This window comes from Xiphias gladius, chromosome 22, assembly GCF_016859285.1.
Source record: "Xiphias gladius isolate SHS-SW01 ecotype Sanya breed wild chromosome 22, ASM1685928v1, whole genome shotgun sequence".
Taxonomy (NCBI): Eukaryota; Metazoa; Chordata; class Actinopteri; order Istiophoriformes; family Xiphiidae; genus Xiphias; species Xiphias gladius.
This window is the reverse complement of record NC_053421.1, coordinates 27,173,604-27,189,885: the sequence shown is the minus strand read 5'-3', so window position 1 is coordinate 27,189,885 and position 16,282 is coordinate 27,173,604. Positions and strand designations below refer to the sequence as shown.

Here is a 16,282-nt window from a genome sequence, read left to right as displayed (position 1 = left end):
ATGACACAGAGGAATGGGTTTCCGCAGCCCCTGTCAAGACCTCGGCCCCTTTGTTACATTCAGGAAGGTGCGTTTTGGCGCTAACATCATGAAAAGTTAATGGCAGTCAACGGTGGAACAACACATCGGCTGAACAAAATAATTGCCAGTTCACGAGGTCGAGTGGGATCAAGGATAATAAATGACGTTACCTCCGGTTTCAAAGCTTCGTACATGAACAGTTCTCTGTATTTTGCCTCAAACGACTGCAGAAGCTAAGCCGACGTACGGGCTTATGCTTCCTACGGTTCATACCTTGGTACCATCCAGATGCCCCGGCAACAGGGTGCCGTGCGGTCGTACCAAACGACGTCTGGCGTGAGCAAGCGGTATGAAGCGTGTGGCGTAAATGCAACCGCGCGCACAGTCAGTACGTCGGGGGCCGTGACCACATAACAGGGAGTGATCAGACACGGCGTATATCGATACGACCGAGCAGAGACCCCCCACGGCAGCTGGCCCGCCGCCACAAAGTGTGATGACCTCCTGACCTTTCGTCCGGCCTCCCGACAGGTCAGAGCTCCATCTTCAGCCGCGCTTTTGGTCCCGAGTCTCACACACATCCCGGTCACCTGCTGGACCCGACTCCCAAGACACTCGGGGACGGACGGACGAACGAATCCCAGCGTTTTTCCCCCGACCTTTTCCCGCCGCGGCACCGTCGCAGCGAAAACTCCCGCCCAAAATCTAATCTAATCCACCGAACGCGCTCGCTCTCCCTGGCGCCGCGGCGCTCCCACGCAGGAAGTCTGAGCATCTCCCGACACGCACTGGACCTCCTCGGCTCCCAAAACGTGGGGCGTTTTGATGTCAGTCGATTTCATTTCTTCTCCAATGTGAAATGTGCGTGAGGTGTCGTACCCGTCACGGCCTCTAGGGACCGCTGTTGAGGCTTTAGTTTTTAGGTTTCTTTTCTTTTTTTTTTTTGATGACAAGTGTGATCTGTTTTAATGGGTTTACTTGAGTGAATATAATATCAAGCCCTGTCTCCCAGATTCTCCAACAACGAGTTCATCCTCTGGGTCTCAGCTCTGAGTCTCCCAGGTTTCATAGGTAAAGGGATGAAGAACTTTTCCTCACTTATTTCTTCTTCTGTTCTTTTTTTTTATCTCTCTCCAGGTTCTCCGGGGACGCTCGGCTTTCAGGTGATCGTGATGCAGGCTGCGGTTTCCGCGGACCATGTGACGCCCCCTCCCTGAGCGTCAACCAGGAAAACGCAGTCTCAGTGGCTTCAGCGGAGACGCAGCGATGAGTCCGACCAGACGAGGCAAGTGAAAACCCTCTTCTTTGACAAAACGAGGCGCTTTCATCCACGTCCTCTGCCGTGTCTTTGAACGCGGGGCCGTGGCATGGGATAAATGGGAAAACCGGCGATAGAAACGCGTCCGTGTGAAGCGGCTCTTACTTTCGGTTTGAAGTTTTTCAACGGGCGTCTTGTGATTTTTGACGCGGCAGGTGTCAGATCACCGTAGTGCGGCTGTAACCTCGTCGCGCTGAGGCGGAGCGCTCGTGTGCTGGATCCGACTTCGGCTTCAGGACGAGAACTTTTGGGGCATGTCTGTGCCCCCCCTCGGGTAACGCTCTGGGGATTCGAGCCTGCCGTTGGAAACCTCCTCTGTTGGGGCCTGCCGGGTTTCTTTTTCCCTCTTAGTTTTGGTTTGTTTGTTTTCGGTTTGAGTAACAAGAAAGTTACCGGTCAAGTGACCCGTTTTCTTGGGTTAAATACTCAGATTAGTTTTTAGTGAACCACCGAAAAAGTTTTCAGTTTCGATTTTCAGATTCTGGTGAAAAGCCAAATATATGTGTGTATATATATACATATATATATATGTGTGTGTGTAGTAAATGCAGGTCTAGGTTTGGGTACTTGGGGGGACACCACTGTGAACTACCTGTGCTTTTCTCCCGACGTGGTTGGGCCAGTCGAAACTGGCGGACCTGCATCCGCGCGCGTATCCGACCCCCCCCCGGGCGCTCGCTACGGCTGCGTTGAGATCCCGCAGGCCTGCCCCGTTCACGCCGGCTCGGGTCGCCCCCCGGCCTGGCCCCTGAACCTGGGGCTGCTGTGACCGCGTCCCACGCGGCGAGTCGACGAAGCACCGAACCCGCCGCTGTTGCCGGCGCGCGCTCGTCAGTTTCGGTTCCGGTCTCGTGACGCTCGGCTCAGCTCGCCTCAGACGCGCGCAGGCGACCGATCGCGGCGGCTGACGACTGGAAAGTTCACAACGTGCGAGCGAAGTGGAGTCTGACCCGACCACAGAAAACTAGTCTGCGACCGTTTTGATGATCAGTTCATCATTGAAGTCGTTTTTCAAGCCGGATGAAAGCCGGGATTTTGACGGTTAAAGGCTCCAAAATATGAGGATGTTCTGGTTTTTCTTGGTCTTGCGTTTGAGTGGTTTTGACAGACGTCGTCGGGCCTTGGCCGGCTCGAGGAATTTGGGGCCATGAGTTTTAAGCATGTTTTTTTTTTTTTTCTAACCAGGCTCTAATCTCAGTCTTTCTGTATGTGTAACCGATTGCTTTGAGTTGCCCAAACACAAACCACAGAAGCTGTAATAGTGCTGTAGTTGCAAGGGTGCAGGTGTTGTCGGCAGTAAAGATTTTACAAACGTGTTAAATGTAACTTCCTGTTGTTTATCGAGGCCAAAAAATTTACTTCTGCAGTTGCTTAGAAAGCTTTTTTTTTTTTTTAGTAGTCAGGGTTGCAGTGAATGGGTCTTTTTTTGTTTGTTTTCATCATCCCGACCTGTCACTTTTCAGTAACCTGCTCGTGATACCTTTACCTCTCGGACATGACCTCGTACGTTTTACCTGCAACGTCTGCTCTCACCTTGGCCCAGAAAAAGTTAGGGGGCAGGAAACGTTCCCCTTTCCGGACAAAAATCCGTCCCCCCTCTGCTATTGAGTTTTGTGTTTTAGTTTTTTCGCCCGCTGACGGCGTGACGCCGATATTTTCTGCTGTCCGTAACCTGTTTAAATGTTTTCTGATTTTAAAAAAAGTTCCCCCTTTATTCGAAAAAAGGGGAAGGTTTGAAGACAAAGCACAAAATGTACAAAATAAAAGTGATTGTTAATTTAACATTGCTGCACATGTGCCAGAGTAAGCCATTAAGCTGTATCTGCAGAAATGTGTCACATTTTCCCCCCTTCAAAGAATATCAAATGAATAAAATCCCACATTCAGTTTGTTGCACGAAGCCGTAGCTCAAGAATTTGAGCAGGACGTCCTGTCTTCTCATGTGGTTCACGTCTCCCTTTGTGTTCGCAGGCGTGATGTTGGGGAGCCTGCTGCTCGCCTCCCTGTGTGTCGGGGCGGCAGCCATGTTTGACAGCAGGCTGGACGTCCACTGGGAGCTGTGGAAGAAGACACACGGGAAGAATTACCAAAATGAGGTATCTCTTTCGGTTTTTATTTGTTTGTCGCTCAAAGTGCGCCACGAGAGACTTCTCCCTGTTGAAACAGGTGACAGGTAACAAAAAAACTAAATGAATCGGTGTGCAGATCAGTGTGTTTGCAGGCGCAAAATCCACGATTTAGCATCGGCTCGCACACTGTTTGACCCCATCCGCTCTTTCCGCATTGAGGTGGAGGACGTGCGCCGCAGGGAATTGTGGGAGAAGAACCTGATGCTCATTACCATTCACAACCTGGAGGCCTCGATTGGGCTTCACACCTACGAACTGAGCATGAACTACATGGGAGACCTGGTGAGGCACTCGCTCGCTCTGCTGTTTTGTACATAATAAATAATTAAGCTTTGTGATTTTTATTCCTTTATGATGATCACCATTATTCATTAATGACTGCCCTGAAGGTCAGCAGGGTACAGACTAGATACAGTATGATTAGTCTGAGCTTTGAAGCTCAACGGCTAATCTTTTTAGGTATATTTTTACATTTGCTGGATTTCTGACAAACGTGCAGGCAGCTGGACCCCCCCCCGCCCTCGAAAAGGCTCCGTGTTAGCTAGGCGACAACCTCGGTAGGCTCGTGATAACCAAGTAAGATGCAAACTTGTCTGATGATATGTTACGTCACAGTACAAAATCAGCTTAAAGGATGTGGCCCTTAAAGCACAGGACCATGTAAGTATTAATTAGAGCACCAAATGTGTTTTAATCCGCATCTTAAAATAGTCCCTGGCTAGTTCCCAGCTGTTTTAGGAAATTACTGAGCCTTTTTTATCGACAAAATTAGGTTTAAACCACTCTAATTCGATATTTTTACAATCACAATGTATCGAATGACAGTGTGTAATGTGAGAGGCCTCGCTTGTAGTGACGAACCCACAGAGGATTACCCCCTGAATCTGTAGCTCCTGTCAGCTTTTCAGGGCCCTCTACTGAGTTTGACCTCATTGGTCAGCTGTCCAGCCTGCAGCTTCTCTTTTTTATCTCCGCTCTCGCCGCTCTCGTGGTGCAGCATGCATCTGTTCAAGCTGTTCATCTCTCAGAGAAAAAAAGCCCCTAAAAAATATATATATATAAAAATAGCTTGTGAACATAGCGGAGCATTTAGCGGCTAAAGAGCCAGATATTTCCCTCAGGAGCTGGTGGAGACCAAAAACGGAGCTAAAAGGGAGAAAATATGGAACTTCAGCAGGTGGCCAGAGACACGACTCCCAGTGATTTATGTTGCTTTGTAACTGCTAGATGTGTAAAGAAGCAACTCTTTGCAACCGCAAGTTTTCAATATCAACTGAAAGGGAGACGAAATGACAATGTTGCAATCTCAACTTCCTTCTGCTAGTATAGTGTAAATAAAAAAATAATTTTTCAATAGCAAAAAACAAAAACAAAAACACATTCATTTATTCACTTATTTACAATTCAATTCCATTTTATTTATATAACACCAGCTCATAATATACATTATCTCGAGGCACTTTACAGAGTGAGGTCGAGACCTCACAATATTATAGAGAGAAACCCAACAGTTGCCACCATGGGCAAGTACTTGGAGACAGCGGAGAGGAAAAACTCCCTTTTAACAGGGCAAAACCTCCACCAGAGCCGGACTCGGGGTGGGTGCCCGTCTGCCCAGACCGGTTGGGTTGAGAGAAGCGAGAGAGACCAGGAACAGCTGTATATACTGTTCCTGACGGGTTGTTATAATAGTAATAACAATAATAAAAATAATAATGACGATGATGAGGGTTGAGTAGTAGTGGCAGATCGGGATCCTGCAGCTCCGGGGTCACAAACTGCTGGAGAGAGAAGACACAAGGTTAATGACATGCAGTAGTGTGATATAAATGCATGAGGAGAGAGAGAGAGAGAGAGAGAGAGAGAAGTGGAAGGAGAGAGAGGAGGGGCTCAGTGTGTGATATCCATTTGATATCCAGTTCCAAAATGCAGTAATTGATTCCATTTGAGAAGCTGGGAATCTGAAATGTTGGGCACGTAGTTAACTAGATAACTATGTGCCACATTGTGTCAGCCCTAGTCACATACAACGCTTGAGATATAATGACACGATAAATTACAGTGAGTTGGCTTCGAGCTCACGCAGAATGTAAATGAGTCAAATGTGCCGCTGAGCGCTGGGCGTTATCTTTCTACCCTCTGACTCCTCTGCTGGCTCAACTTCGCTCGGCCTGAGAAACTGTTTTTCTCGGCTCCGGCCTTTTGAGACTTCGCCGGGGTGACGAGATGATTTCTGCTCCCAGCTCGACCACAGATGAAGCTCGCCGGGATGCCTTCTCCACACGCGCGGTCAGAGTTTTGATTCCTGAACACCAGAGGGGGAGTGAACCGAGCTCTCACACCCCGGCGGACCCGGCGCGGGGGGAGGAGAGCCGATAATGTGAAGCGAGGCACAGAAGTCCAACATGTTTACCAGGTCGACCTCGTTGGCTTCGCTCTGTGCACGGAGAGGGATTTTATCTGGGGCATAAAATGTGTCCTCATAAAAGTTCGATATTGCAGTTATTAATTCACACATGATCCCATGCAACAGCAACAATAAGGAAGCGGCCGTCACCGTTCTCTGTTTTTCAGTTGCTCTTTCTCCTCAGATTTCAATGAACATTTTTTGCCAGTTGTTCCTTCTACATTAAAAAAGTTCCTGTTGTCCCGCGTCAGTGGGGTTTTTCATACAAGCTGCATTATGTGACGTTGTTGTTGTTGTTGTTGTTGTTTTTGGCCACTTGGAGGCACCTCATAGGGCTCTTGGTTGAGTTGGGTGACGATTCCCTGTCGGTCCCTCACTGCGAGCAGCGCCTTTCGCATTCCACGCGGTCCGCCGACCCGTCATTGACGCAGAAATATTAAGTAGTGCAGACTTACCCGGAAAAATGTGACACCGCCACGTGTAGGATGAGCGCATGCAATTCAAAGCAGGCGATAGATACAGTCGGTTAGCGTTTGTTGAAGGCAAAAGATCGAACTTTAAGGCTGTTGAATTACTGAAAGAAAAAAGAAACAGTAAAGGGAGCGAGTAAAGATTTATTAGTCTACTTTAGTGCTTTTCAGAACACAAGTTCTTCACAATAAAAGCATTTAACACAGGAGCAACAAAAGAGACATGTCAAGACACAAGCAGCAAAATGCTCCTCACACATCCATGACACTGGATGATGGATTTCAGTCTTCAGTGTTTACAAGACTTCCGTCCTGCTAGGACGTTCACCCTGCTAGGTGAACCAGTGCCACCTATTTCATTGTTTGTTGTCTACGTCCCCATAGACGGCGGAGGAGATCCGGCGGTCCTTCGCCACACTCAGTCCTCCCACTGACATCCAGAGGGCGTCGTCCCCCTTGGCGGGGGCAGCAGGCGCTCCCGTACCGGACACCGTGGACTGGAGGGACAAGGGCTGCGTCACCAGCGTCAAAATGCAGGTAAAAAAAACCGCACTGTGAGGTTCTTTAGCCGTCGCGATGACTCGTTTCACTCAGCACGGCTGCAGCAGGAATCCGTGGCCTCTGATGGCGCAAGCGGAGCCATTTCACTGTGACGTAAACCAAACTGCCAACAGCACGCCGGTCGAACTTGCCACATCCTTCCTGTTCCTTATTCGTCGCATTGCTTGCCGTTCACACAGGAGGCCGTCACCGCAGCCACCAGTTCTCCGCCTGTTCTTCCAACACATCCACTTCATTTTCGGGGCCCGACACACATTTTAACGCCAGAAAGTTCAGCCCGTCGCCAAACAGCTGCTAGTTTCAGTCGCTATCAATTGGATACCAGAGCTTTGAAGATGAGCTCATCACTTTTTCCACGCCCACTTCATCAAAAACATCTATATATCGTTCCTGGATTTGAAAAGTCACTCATGGAAACGGGAGTTGCGAATGTGCACGTTTAGTTTTTGTGCAATTTTTGGCCCCAAATCCCCACTGAGATGTATTAGTCTTAAAACCTATAAATACATTTATACAACATAGTTATTATCATTTCTTATTACTACACATGCACACGTTGTTATGTATTTTTAATAGGTACATTAAATGTCCATTTTTATCTTTTTACCCTGCTGCACATATCGTATGTCCTTTAGCTTAACACTTGTGATGCACTCAGGCTTTGATGCACCCACTTTTAGATGTTTGATTGATTGTTTGATTGATTGATTGATTGATTTAGTCAGTTTTCACGGCCTGGTCCTGAAGAAATTATATTGAATTTTAACAGTATTTGTTTTATATTGTTTTATCCTTTAACAAACTGTTTTTTGTAACAAAACTTCTACAAATATATATTATATATATAAAATTGCAGCATAAAACTGTCTTTTTTTACCTTAATTACTTTTTTTTACAAAACTTCACTCCTAAAGTCGAAGAGATGGGAATGAGCTGAAGATAAGATCATTAATAGACGACCGTTTTCTTGAGTTAGTAGTTGAAACTGACCAACAGGACCTCGTGTGTTCTGTAAAATGTCTTCAAAAAGTTGAGCAAAACAAGTTTATCACTTTATTATCTCGTCGCGAAAAGTCAAAAATAAGAAAAGTGTCGTACTTTAAAACATTTTCTTGTTTCAAAATATTCAAACAAGTTGATTTACAAAGCGAAGTAATGAGAGTCTGGTTTTAAGACCTAAGCTGTTACCAGCTCGTGTTGGGCAGATGAGTATAATAGTAATAATAGTATTTTTCTGGCATTCCTTCTGCTCCGTGCAACGCGTTAAATATAATTTCCCATAGAGTCTGTGGGGTTCTCCGGCCCCTCAAACTCTGCCGGGCCACCCGACGGCTCCATATTTACAAGCTCATATTGTGCTGCCAAACGAGGAAATGTGTGTGAAAGGGTGCACATAAACATTCAGACATTTCCTGGTGATCTAACGCTGCAGCTGCAGGAACGCTGTTGGTTTAACGTAGCTCCCATGAACAATCAGCGCGCTAAACTGTTGTGTTGTATTGTTACATGAAATTTGTTGTCTAATAGTGTAGAAAGGTGCATAATCTAACTGTAAAGCTAGTAAAGTGGACATTTAGAGGGGAAAACTGGGAATGTGTTGCGCATTTGACTTTTAACACCACTCGTTTGATTCCAGGGTGCCTGCGGCTCCTGCTGGGCCTTCAGCGCCGCAGGGGCCCTGGAGGGCCAGCTCGCCAAGACGACGGGGAAGCTGGTGGACCTCAGCCCCCAGAACCTGGTGGACTGTTCCAGCAAGTACGGCAACATGGGCTGCAACGGAGGCTACATACACAAAGCCTTCCAGTACGTCATCGACAACCAGGGCATCGACTCTGATGCTTCCTACCCCTACACGGGACACGTGAGTGCAGGGTTCAGTTGGAGGTGCATCAGAGCAACTGGAGAAACCCATTAAGCCTGGGCTCTAAAGGGTCTGTGCAGGACAAGTGGGAGACCGTTTGGGGAACCGATTTGATCACTTAGTGCCTGTAGCTGGGCAAAAAATGTGGACGTAATCAAAAACAAATAACAGCAGGTCAGTCCTAAGACACGTATATTCGTGCTTCTGCAAAGTGCAAACCCACGTATTTCGTGTCGTGTCACCGGACGTTTCTCTCAGCCACGATGTTTACGACCCCTCCGGCGGTTTGGCTTTCAAATCCCAACGTCGTCCCGCCAAGCCAGAAATTACAAACGCGCAGTCATCGCAACAGTTCAGGTCGTTTCTTTGACAAAAAAGAAAAAAAACAACAACATTTAAGCGGACTGGGGATGACAGCGAGCCATCATCCCCAGGTGTGCCGCTGACCTGCAGTGACCTGCGGGTGTTCCCAGGTGTTTGAGCGCACTGACGGAGCGGCGTGGCCGCGATGCCAGGAAGAGCCAAAATTAGATCAAAATGTTTGGTCGTATGAAACAAAGGGAAAACCCCAACTGACCGGACGAGGTCAGATACTCAGAATCTACTTTTTAAAAACGGCTGTAAAAGCTTTTTATTTAGGTGGCGACTGAAGTGTTGAGTGTTCCACTGTACACACTGTCTTTGAAGGCGTGCGTGGAATGTTCACAACTTGAGTTTAAGCTTGTAATGTGTTAGAGCCACGGCCGTCTGTGGAAGCACACTGGGGTTATTCAGTGGCCGTTCTGGAGCTTTTGGATCGTATCAAAATATCTTCATCGGCAGGTGGAGTTTGCGCAGTTGTTACAGTCCAGCATTCGTTGGGTCAAATTCCATTTTTTTTCCCTCTGAGCGAGCTATTAAGAGTTTGTTTTATTTTTATTTCTGTTTGCACGTTCCATTTTAGATTAAATCAGTTTTTCTTTTGTTTGTTTTTTTGTTTGGTTCTCCGGTGTTTTCAGGTCTGCATATCGTCTGTATTTGGACTCTAGTCCGACCATGTGGCCGAGTTTAGCTTATCAGAGACTGGTATCGACTTATACGCCGGCAAATAGGGTTCATGACCCATAAGTTGTATGTTCCGTGATTGTAATGGATGAGTCAGTGCTTTCCCTACAGACGAGGCGTTAATCGAACACAGAGTACTGATTTTTTTTGGCGCTTTTGCAGAGCCCTTATCCCAGTTTACAAGAAATGAAGACGTGATGTTCTCTTTAAGTGTGAACATGTAGGAATCCAGTGCAGAAACTCAGGTTTACAGTCAACAAATTCCTGTATGAGGCAACAATGTGGGTGTGCGAGCAGCAACAAGACGTTAGGGCCGACCCCTTCAGGCTGTAGACAACAACGCTCTTCTCACTCGTCTGTGCTCGGCCGTTAATGTCTCTTTGGAGCAGCGGCAAATTAATCGGAGCGGACGACGTGTTTGTCCTCCAGGCTTCATCTGGTTCGCGGTGGTTCGTGTTCGTGCGGAGGTGGAGGGCAGCTCTGAGCGGATCCGACGGAGCGCTCCACCAGCCTCGCGGAGGTGCCGTGGCTCCAATTCAACCGGAAAGTAAATGGAAAATCTCTCTCTGTGATGTGAGGCATTCACTTAATGAGCACGGCGACCGCGGCCCGCGTCCGGAAATTCACTCCCTCGCTCACCTGCCAAAGGACCGGAAAAAATCTCAAAATCGGATTCTGAGAAAAAAAAAAGACCAAAAGAATACGTTTTTTTCATGCATGGAGTCGCCGTAACCAGAGGTCTAGAGAGGAGTTTTGGAATAAAAGATGCTGTTTCATTTTAAAATGCACTCCCTCAGTCATATTCTCACACCTGCTGCGTCCTCCCCTCTGGGAGCGGTGTTAACTCTCACACACACACAACACAGCGCGGGAAAAACTGCAGAGCTTCCTGAATAGGCATTCTCACCAGCTGCTTTCTGCAACGGCACCGGGTAACATTGGTGACTCGGATCCTGTGTTTAAACCATCAGCGTTAACCCCACCTCTGTCCTCCGGCCACAGGAGCAGCAGTGCCGCTACAACCCCGCGTACCGTGCCGCCAACTGCTCCCGGTACACCTTCCTGCCTGAAGGCGACGAGGGGGCCCTGAAACAGGCGCTGGCCGACGTCGGACCCATCGCGGTGGCGATTGACGCCACGCGGCCCAGGTTTACCTTCTACAGGAGCGGTGAGTGACGCATCGTCCGCTCGTCGGCTTGGAACAAGCGATTTCCGAGCGATTTCCTGGCTGAATCTACAGCCCAATAAATATAATCATACAGCTACATGCGTGACCTGTTTCAAAGCGTGAATCAAAAGCAGAAATCAGGCGAACGAGTTTGTATAAAATTGTTAAAAATACGCACAAAATACCTCGTTTAAATGCGTCTAAAATTTGCCCCCGTCTTTCCAGGAGTGTACGATGACCCGACCTGCACCCAGAATGTGAACCACGCGGTGCTCGCTGTGGGCTACGGCACACTGAACGGGCAAGACTACTGGCTGGTAAAGAACAGGTGAGACCTTTTCACTGCCCCCCCCGGTCTCCCCCTAAAATCCCCATGCGGTCCATACATCTACAGCTGCCACGTGTTCCTCCCCCGTCTTGTTCCCGCTCTGTTGGCTCTGCACCGGAGGACGGACGGGAAGTGAAACGGGGAAGTCGGGGCTCTGCAGGAAAGCGGCGTCCACGTGGTACATTCCGGGGTTATTCCGCTGACATGACTACAGAGGTTAAAGTGAAATTTCACAAAACGCCTGCCTCCCAGCAAAGATCAACTCAGACCTCGAGCGTTGTCGCAAAATTGTGGGTGCGTGTGTGTAGCAGAGAAGAGGTAGTTTCATTTCTCATTTATTGCAGGAAACACAATTTCCCAACCTTCTACTGGTGAACTGATCGGGGCCGTTTTAGCTTGTTTCACTCGTCCATCCATCGGTTGGTCCGTTTTCTCCTTGGTGTTTGGTGCAGATGTGCTGATGCCAGTGGTGGACAGTAACTAATGACGTCAACTCACGTACAGGATTTTAAGTACTTACTCTTTACTCCACGACATTTATTTTGCCGCTGTGGTTAGTGGTTACCTTTCAGATTAAGACTGTGCCCCAAAACACCTTTGATAACTTTATAAGATACAACATACTGTTAAAGAATTGAACCTTTTTTTGGCTGACCATTTAAAAAACAACAAAAAAACCCAACAAGTGTCTGGTTGGGGTCCCTTGTCATATTTCAGGTGTCTGAGAGTCTTTTTCCCTCTAAACTTCTCATATGGTTTCATTTAAATAACTGTCTGAGCAGGAAAAATGATGCATTAGTTCACTTAAAAAAAAAAAAAAAAAATCAAGGATTTGAAAAAACAGATTTGTGTAGTAGAACTTAGTTTCTCCATCTTTCCTCCCCCCATTAGCCATCTCACAACCCGACACCCAGGTGTAGAAAGTGGTTCAAACGAGCTCCACCGCGACCGGCGTCAACATTAAAATGCTGCTCGCACACATCGGCGTTAGCAAGTTAATGATGTCACATGATAAAATAATAAACGGGGATAGGAGTGTCAGTCACGGGGCCGTTTTTCTGCAGACAAGCACTTTACTTTGGAAACTTTCAGCACATTCTGTTGATAGAACCTTTACACTTTTATTCAGGTGGGATTTTAAATGTGTGACTTGGGAGAATTTTTACATTGTCGTATCGGTGCTTTTACTTGAGTAAAAAGATTCGAGTTCTTCCTCCACCACTGGTTAAGATGGAGGACGGGTCCTTTGACTTGCAAGTTGAATAGACGGCAGCAGAACATGCCTGAATCCTCCACGTCTTCCCCGTATATCACTGACGCTGTTGCTCCGTGCTTCATATGTAAGGCCCATCTTCTTTTTTTTTTTTTAAACAGCACTGGGTTAGAGGTTTAAGTTCACACACATTAAAAAAAAAAAAAAGTTTCTCTTTTAATATTTGCCAGGTGCCACTATTTATCAAGGTCCCTTTCTAAATTACCGTGAGGGAATCTTCCTCAGCCCCTTTAATCCGCCTAACGACCGACGACACGCAGCTGTGAGGTGGTGGGTGTGGTCAGCCATATAAATACAGGCAGGTGGAGAAGACCTGAGGCCTTGACATCTGGGCCTTTTTAGTCCCACTGAGCTAATCCAAAAATGTCCAAAGCGTTTTGGATTAGTTTGCTAGTCTACCATTTTTTTTTTTTCTTTCCCTTCTTTTGAGACCAATTCTTAATTAAAAAAATGCATAATATTCGAGACGAACTCAGATCTCTCATTTTTCTAACAGTATTCAGCCCTGTCCGTATTAACACGTGTGACGGCAACTGACTAGAGTAAGAAGTGGGCCAAATTTGTGCCAGTGTTTATCTATACATTCAATAACGACGAAAAATGAAGACGAGCTAATGGAGACCAGGTTTAGTTTTTGGTCAAGCACACACTCATCCACCGCACAGTGATTTTTCGCTGCACAGGCTTCCATCGCCCACACCCGTCCCTTCAAATGGAAACAGGGAAAGGCAAAGCGTCTCTGCTAGTTCCCGTTATTTTATGAATTGTCTGTCATTTTAATTAATGTAGTTACTCCAGTTTAATCACCTTCAAGTTGTTTATTGTCACTGCAAACAGCGTATGCCAATCCTACATCAGCACCAAGCGTGTGGATGACTTTTTCTGTCTATATTTTCATCACACAACAGGGACATTTACTGATCATTGAATTCCCCGGGGAACCTTGTTACGTGCCTTTTTTTTTTTTTTTTTTTTTTTTTAATCGCGCCGTTCTTTTCTGCTGTCTGTGTCCAGCTGGGGAACCGCTTTCGGGGAAAACGGCTACATCCGGATGACCCGCAACAAGAACAACCAGTGTGGCATCGCTCTGTTCGGCTGCTACCCCACCATCTAGCTGCACGGAGAATTGAACTGAGTCTGCAGCAAAATTAAACGCAGTTCTTTCTTTTATTTTTACAGAATAATTACATATTAATATTTTATGATGAGGACCACAAATGTCAAGTCTTTAATACTAATGTTTAACACCAGCACTTTTTGGTGTTTTTTTTGTAAACTGAGGAGGCATTAAGTTTTTCTCTACCACTGAACTTCTTTGTCTTGTAAGACCATTTTGTTGTTTGTGTCCTACTGTACGTGTGTGTGTGTGTGTGTGTGCGTTTGAATATGTAATAAATAAACAGAATTACCCCTTACTGAGGCTCGGTCCCAGTGACACGTGCCAGGTTTGGATCGATAGCATACCGATCAGGCCAAAGTCGGCCTTTCAGCAAATATCAGATCTACAGGATACCATGAAGACCTGAATTTTACACCACCAGCTTCAGGTTTGTATGTTACACCTGCCACGAAAAGTGCCTGAGAGGACTCCATTGCCTCTTTGGGAAATTGGTTTGTTGGCCAATTTTAGCTTTTACATGTTACAACAGAGGGAACGCCAAAATCAATACCTGTGTCTCTGGTAAATGTCTCGTCTTGTGCTGTGCACATGTTGATGTGATAGCATAGCATATACTAGCTGCCTACAGGCAAGTAACACTATCTGCATAAGAAGAGGAGCCTTTTGGTATGTTTTTTTTTTTTTTTTCTGCTCACCAGCCCGTCAAAACACTGACCTACTTTACCAAAAAGTCGATAGGGTCCTTTAAAGGGACTGTCAAACATTATGGAAAATGTGCGTATTCACTTTTTTGCAGAGAGAGAAGGAGATAGATAACACTCTCACATCTGTTCATTAAATATTATTATTACTACAGCTAGCAGCTAGTTAGCTTAGCATAAAGACAGTGGCAAACTGAATGCTCTGTCCGAAGGTAACAAAATCCACCTACTCCTCCGTTGACGTGTCATATCTCATTTCTTTAACCAACACAAAAACTGAAATATGAAAATGACAAGCGGTGGTTTTCAAACTGATTATGGACCGGACTATTTCTCAGCCAGGCGGAATGAACTTTTTTTTTTTTTTTTTACCTTTCGCACAGAGCCAGGTTAGTTGTTTCGAGTCGTCATGCTAAGCTAAGCTAACCGGCTGCTGGCTGTATCTTCATATTTAGCATACAGACTTCCTCGGCAAGAAAGTGAACTAGCATGTTTTCCAAAATGTTGAACTACTGCTGTAAAACCCGCTAACCAAAGAAAGTCAGTGATATGGGTTTTGATCCAAAGATTTACCGTCTAAAATTTTAAAGGCCTCTTTAGTGTGGAAAGAATAAAAGTGGTGAAACTACTATTTTAATCTCTTTAAAGCTGCCACTTCTACCACTGGTTCGTCTTCAGAAACCCATGTTGTGTGGACAAGTACTGATTAAACCCACAAAACTTAAATATATATTGTAGTGGACATGCAAAACCTTCCAAAGACACCAAATGTTTGAGGGTGAGTTTGGGGGAAATTAGTGTAAAATTACAAACACATCTACAATGCTTGTGTTTGATGTTTAGAAAATAAAACCAGAGTCATATTGCTGAAAGAAGCAGATACTGAATATAAATATATATATATATATATATATATATATATATATACTGCATATTTGACATGCAAAAAAAGTAAGTAAGCTACTTAAGGCCAACTTTAAGGGGAACACCAGGGTTCATAAGGGTGATTTCTTGTACTTTTCTTGGATGAATTTTAAATCCAATTTAAGAGCAGTTTAAGACTGCAAAGTACTGGATTACTGCATTTTCCAAAAATACTGGCCTTTAAAAACCCAGAGAGCTTTCCTCGCTAACATCTCCAACAAGGCCAGAATAAAGTCAGCAGAGTGCGGTGTTGGGTTACAAATGAGTCATTTTTATTTTTTTTAGTGCAACATCACAACAAACAATTTTCACATGAGGTATTCAAAGGGATTTTCTTTAGTTGTTGATACAAAATGTCCCACCATGATTGACGTTTAAAGTGTTGTGTATCTTTTTTTTAAAGCCTTTGGTTGGTTAGCCACATTCATTAGTAAGTCTAACACATGGACAAGAATGGCACGATAAAGCATGGTGGGTCGAGTCCGAGCTGAGGAAACTTAGACTCAAATATAATATTTCCCTCAGCTCTTCCCCGTTTAAAGCTTTTTGTATGGATTTCATTAATTCCTACTTACAACAGTGGGATCGGACAGTATTTCAACTACACTAAACATTTTGGAAAAAAACGGGTGGGAGGGGTGGCTTACAAATGTGGAAAAATAGCTTCTGTCTCCTTTGACCTTTTTTTTTATCTTGGGATGAGCGCTTGATTCTTGGGCTTTTTCAGTTACAGCAAGTCACATGATTCTAGTTTTCGGAAAACAAGGAATAGGCAACGTTGATTACAGCAAGATCCTCCTTGCTTGGATTGTCACCTCCTTCTTTTTTGGTCTTGAGAATGATTTTTATTTATATACAGAGCATGGATCAATGGGACAGTCTAGCATACTGGACTTAAGCTTTGGCTGGACTAGGGCCTCGTGCGGCTCCTGTTACGGATTGATTCCAGCACATTTG

At 45.7% G+C, this 16,282-nt stretch overlaps 1 protein-coding gene across 2 annotated transcripts; it reads left to right on the top strand.

Annotated features, from left to right (window-relative positions):
• Window positions 1–1,272: 1,272 nt before the first annotated feature.
• ctss2.1 (cathepsin S, ortholog2, tandem duplicate 1) lies at window positions 1,273–14,206 on the top strand. 2 transcript variants are annotated; one of them, XM_040118535.1, is made up of 8 exons: window positions 1,273–1,306; window positions 3,311–3,435; window positions 3,628–3,750; window positions 6,730–6,882; window positions 8,543–8,767; window positions 10,814–10,979; window positions 11,205–11,307; window positions 13,595–14,206. In XM_040118535.1, the coding sequence occupies exons 1-8, from the start codon at window positions 1,288–1,290 to the stop codon at window positions 13,692–13,694; spliced, it is 1,014 nt and encodes a 337-aa protein (XP_039974469.1). In that variant the 5' UTR covers window positions 1,273–1,287; the 3' UTR covers window positions 13,695–14,206. The 2 variants fall into 2 exon arrangements, with proteins under 2 accessions (XP_039974469.1, XP_039974468.1); XM_040118534.1 differs by lacking the exon at window positions 1,273–1,306 and adding an exon at window positions 1,326–1,613.
• Window positions 14,207–16,282: the final 2,076 nt, after the last annotated feature.

Coding starts and splice junctions, on each gene's coding strand:
- ctss2.1 (XM_040118535.1), top strand. Junction 3,751..6,729: donor TGAACTACATGGGAGACCTG/GTGAGGCACTCG, acceptor ACGTCCCCATAG/ACGGCGGAGGAGATCCGGCG. Junction 6,883..8,542: donor TCACCAGCGTCAAAATGCAG/GTAAAAAAAACC, acceptor GTTTGATTCCAG/GGTGCCTGCGGCTCCTGCTG.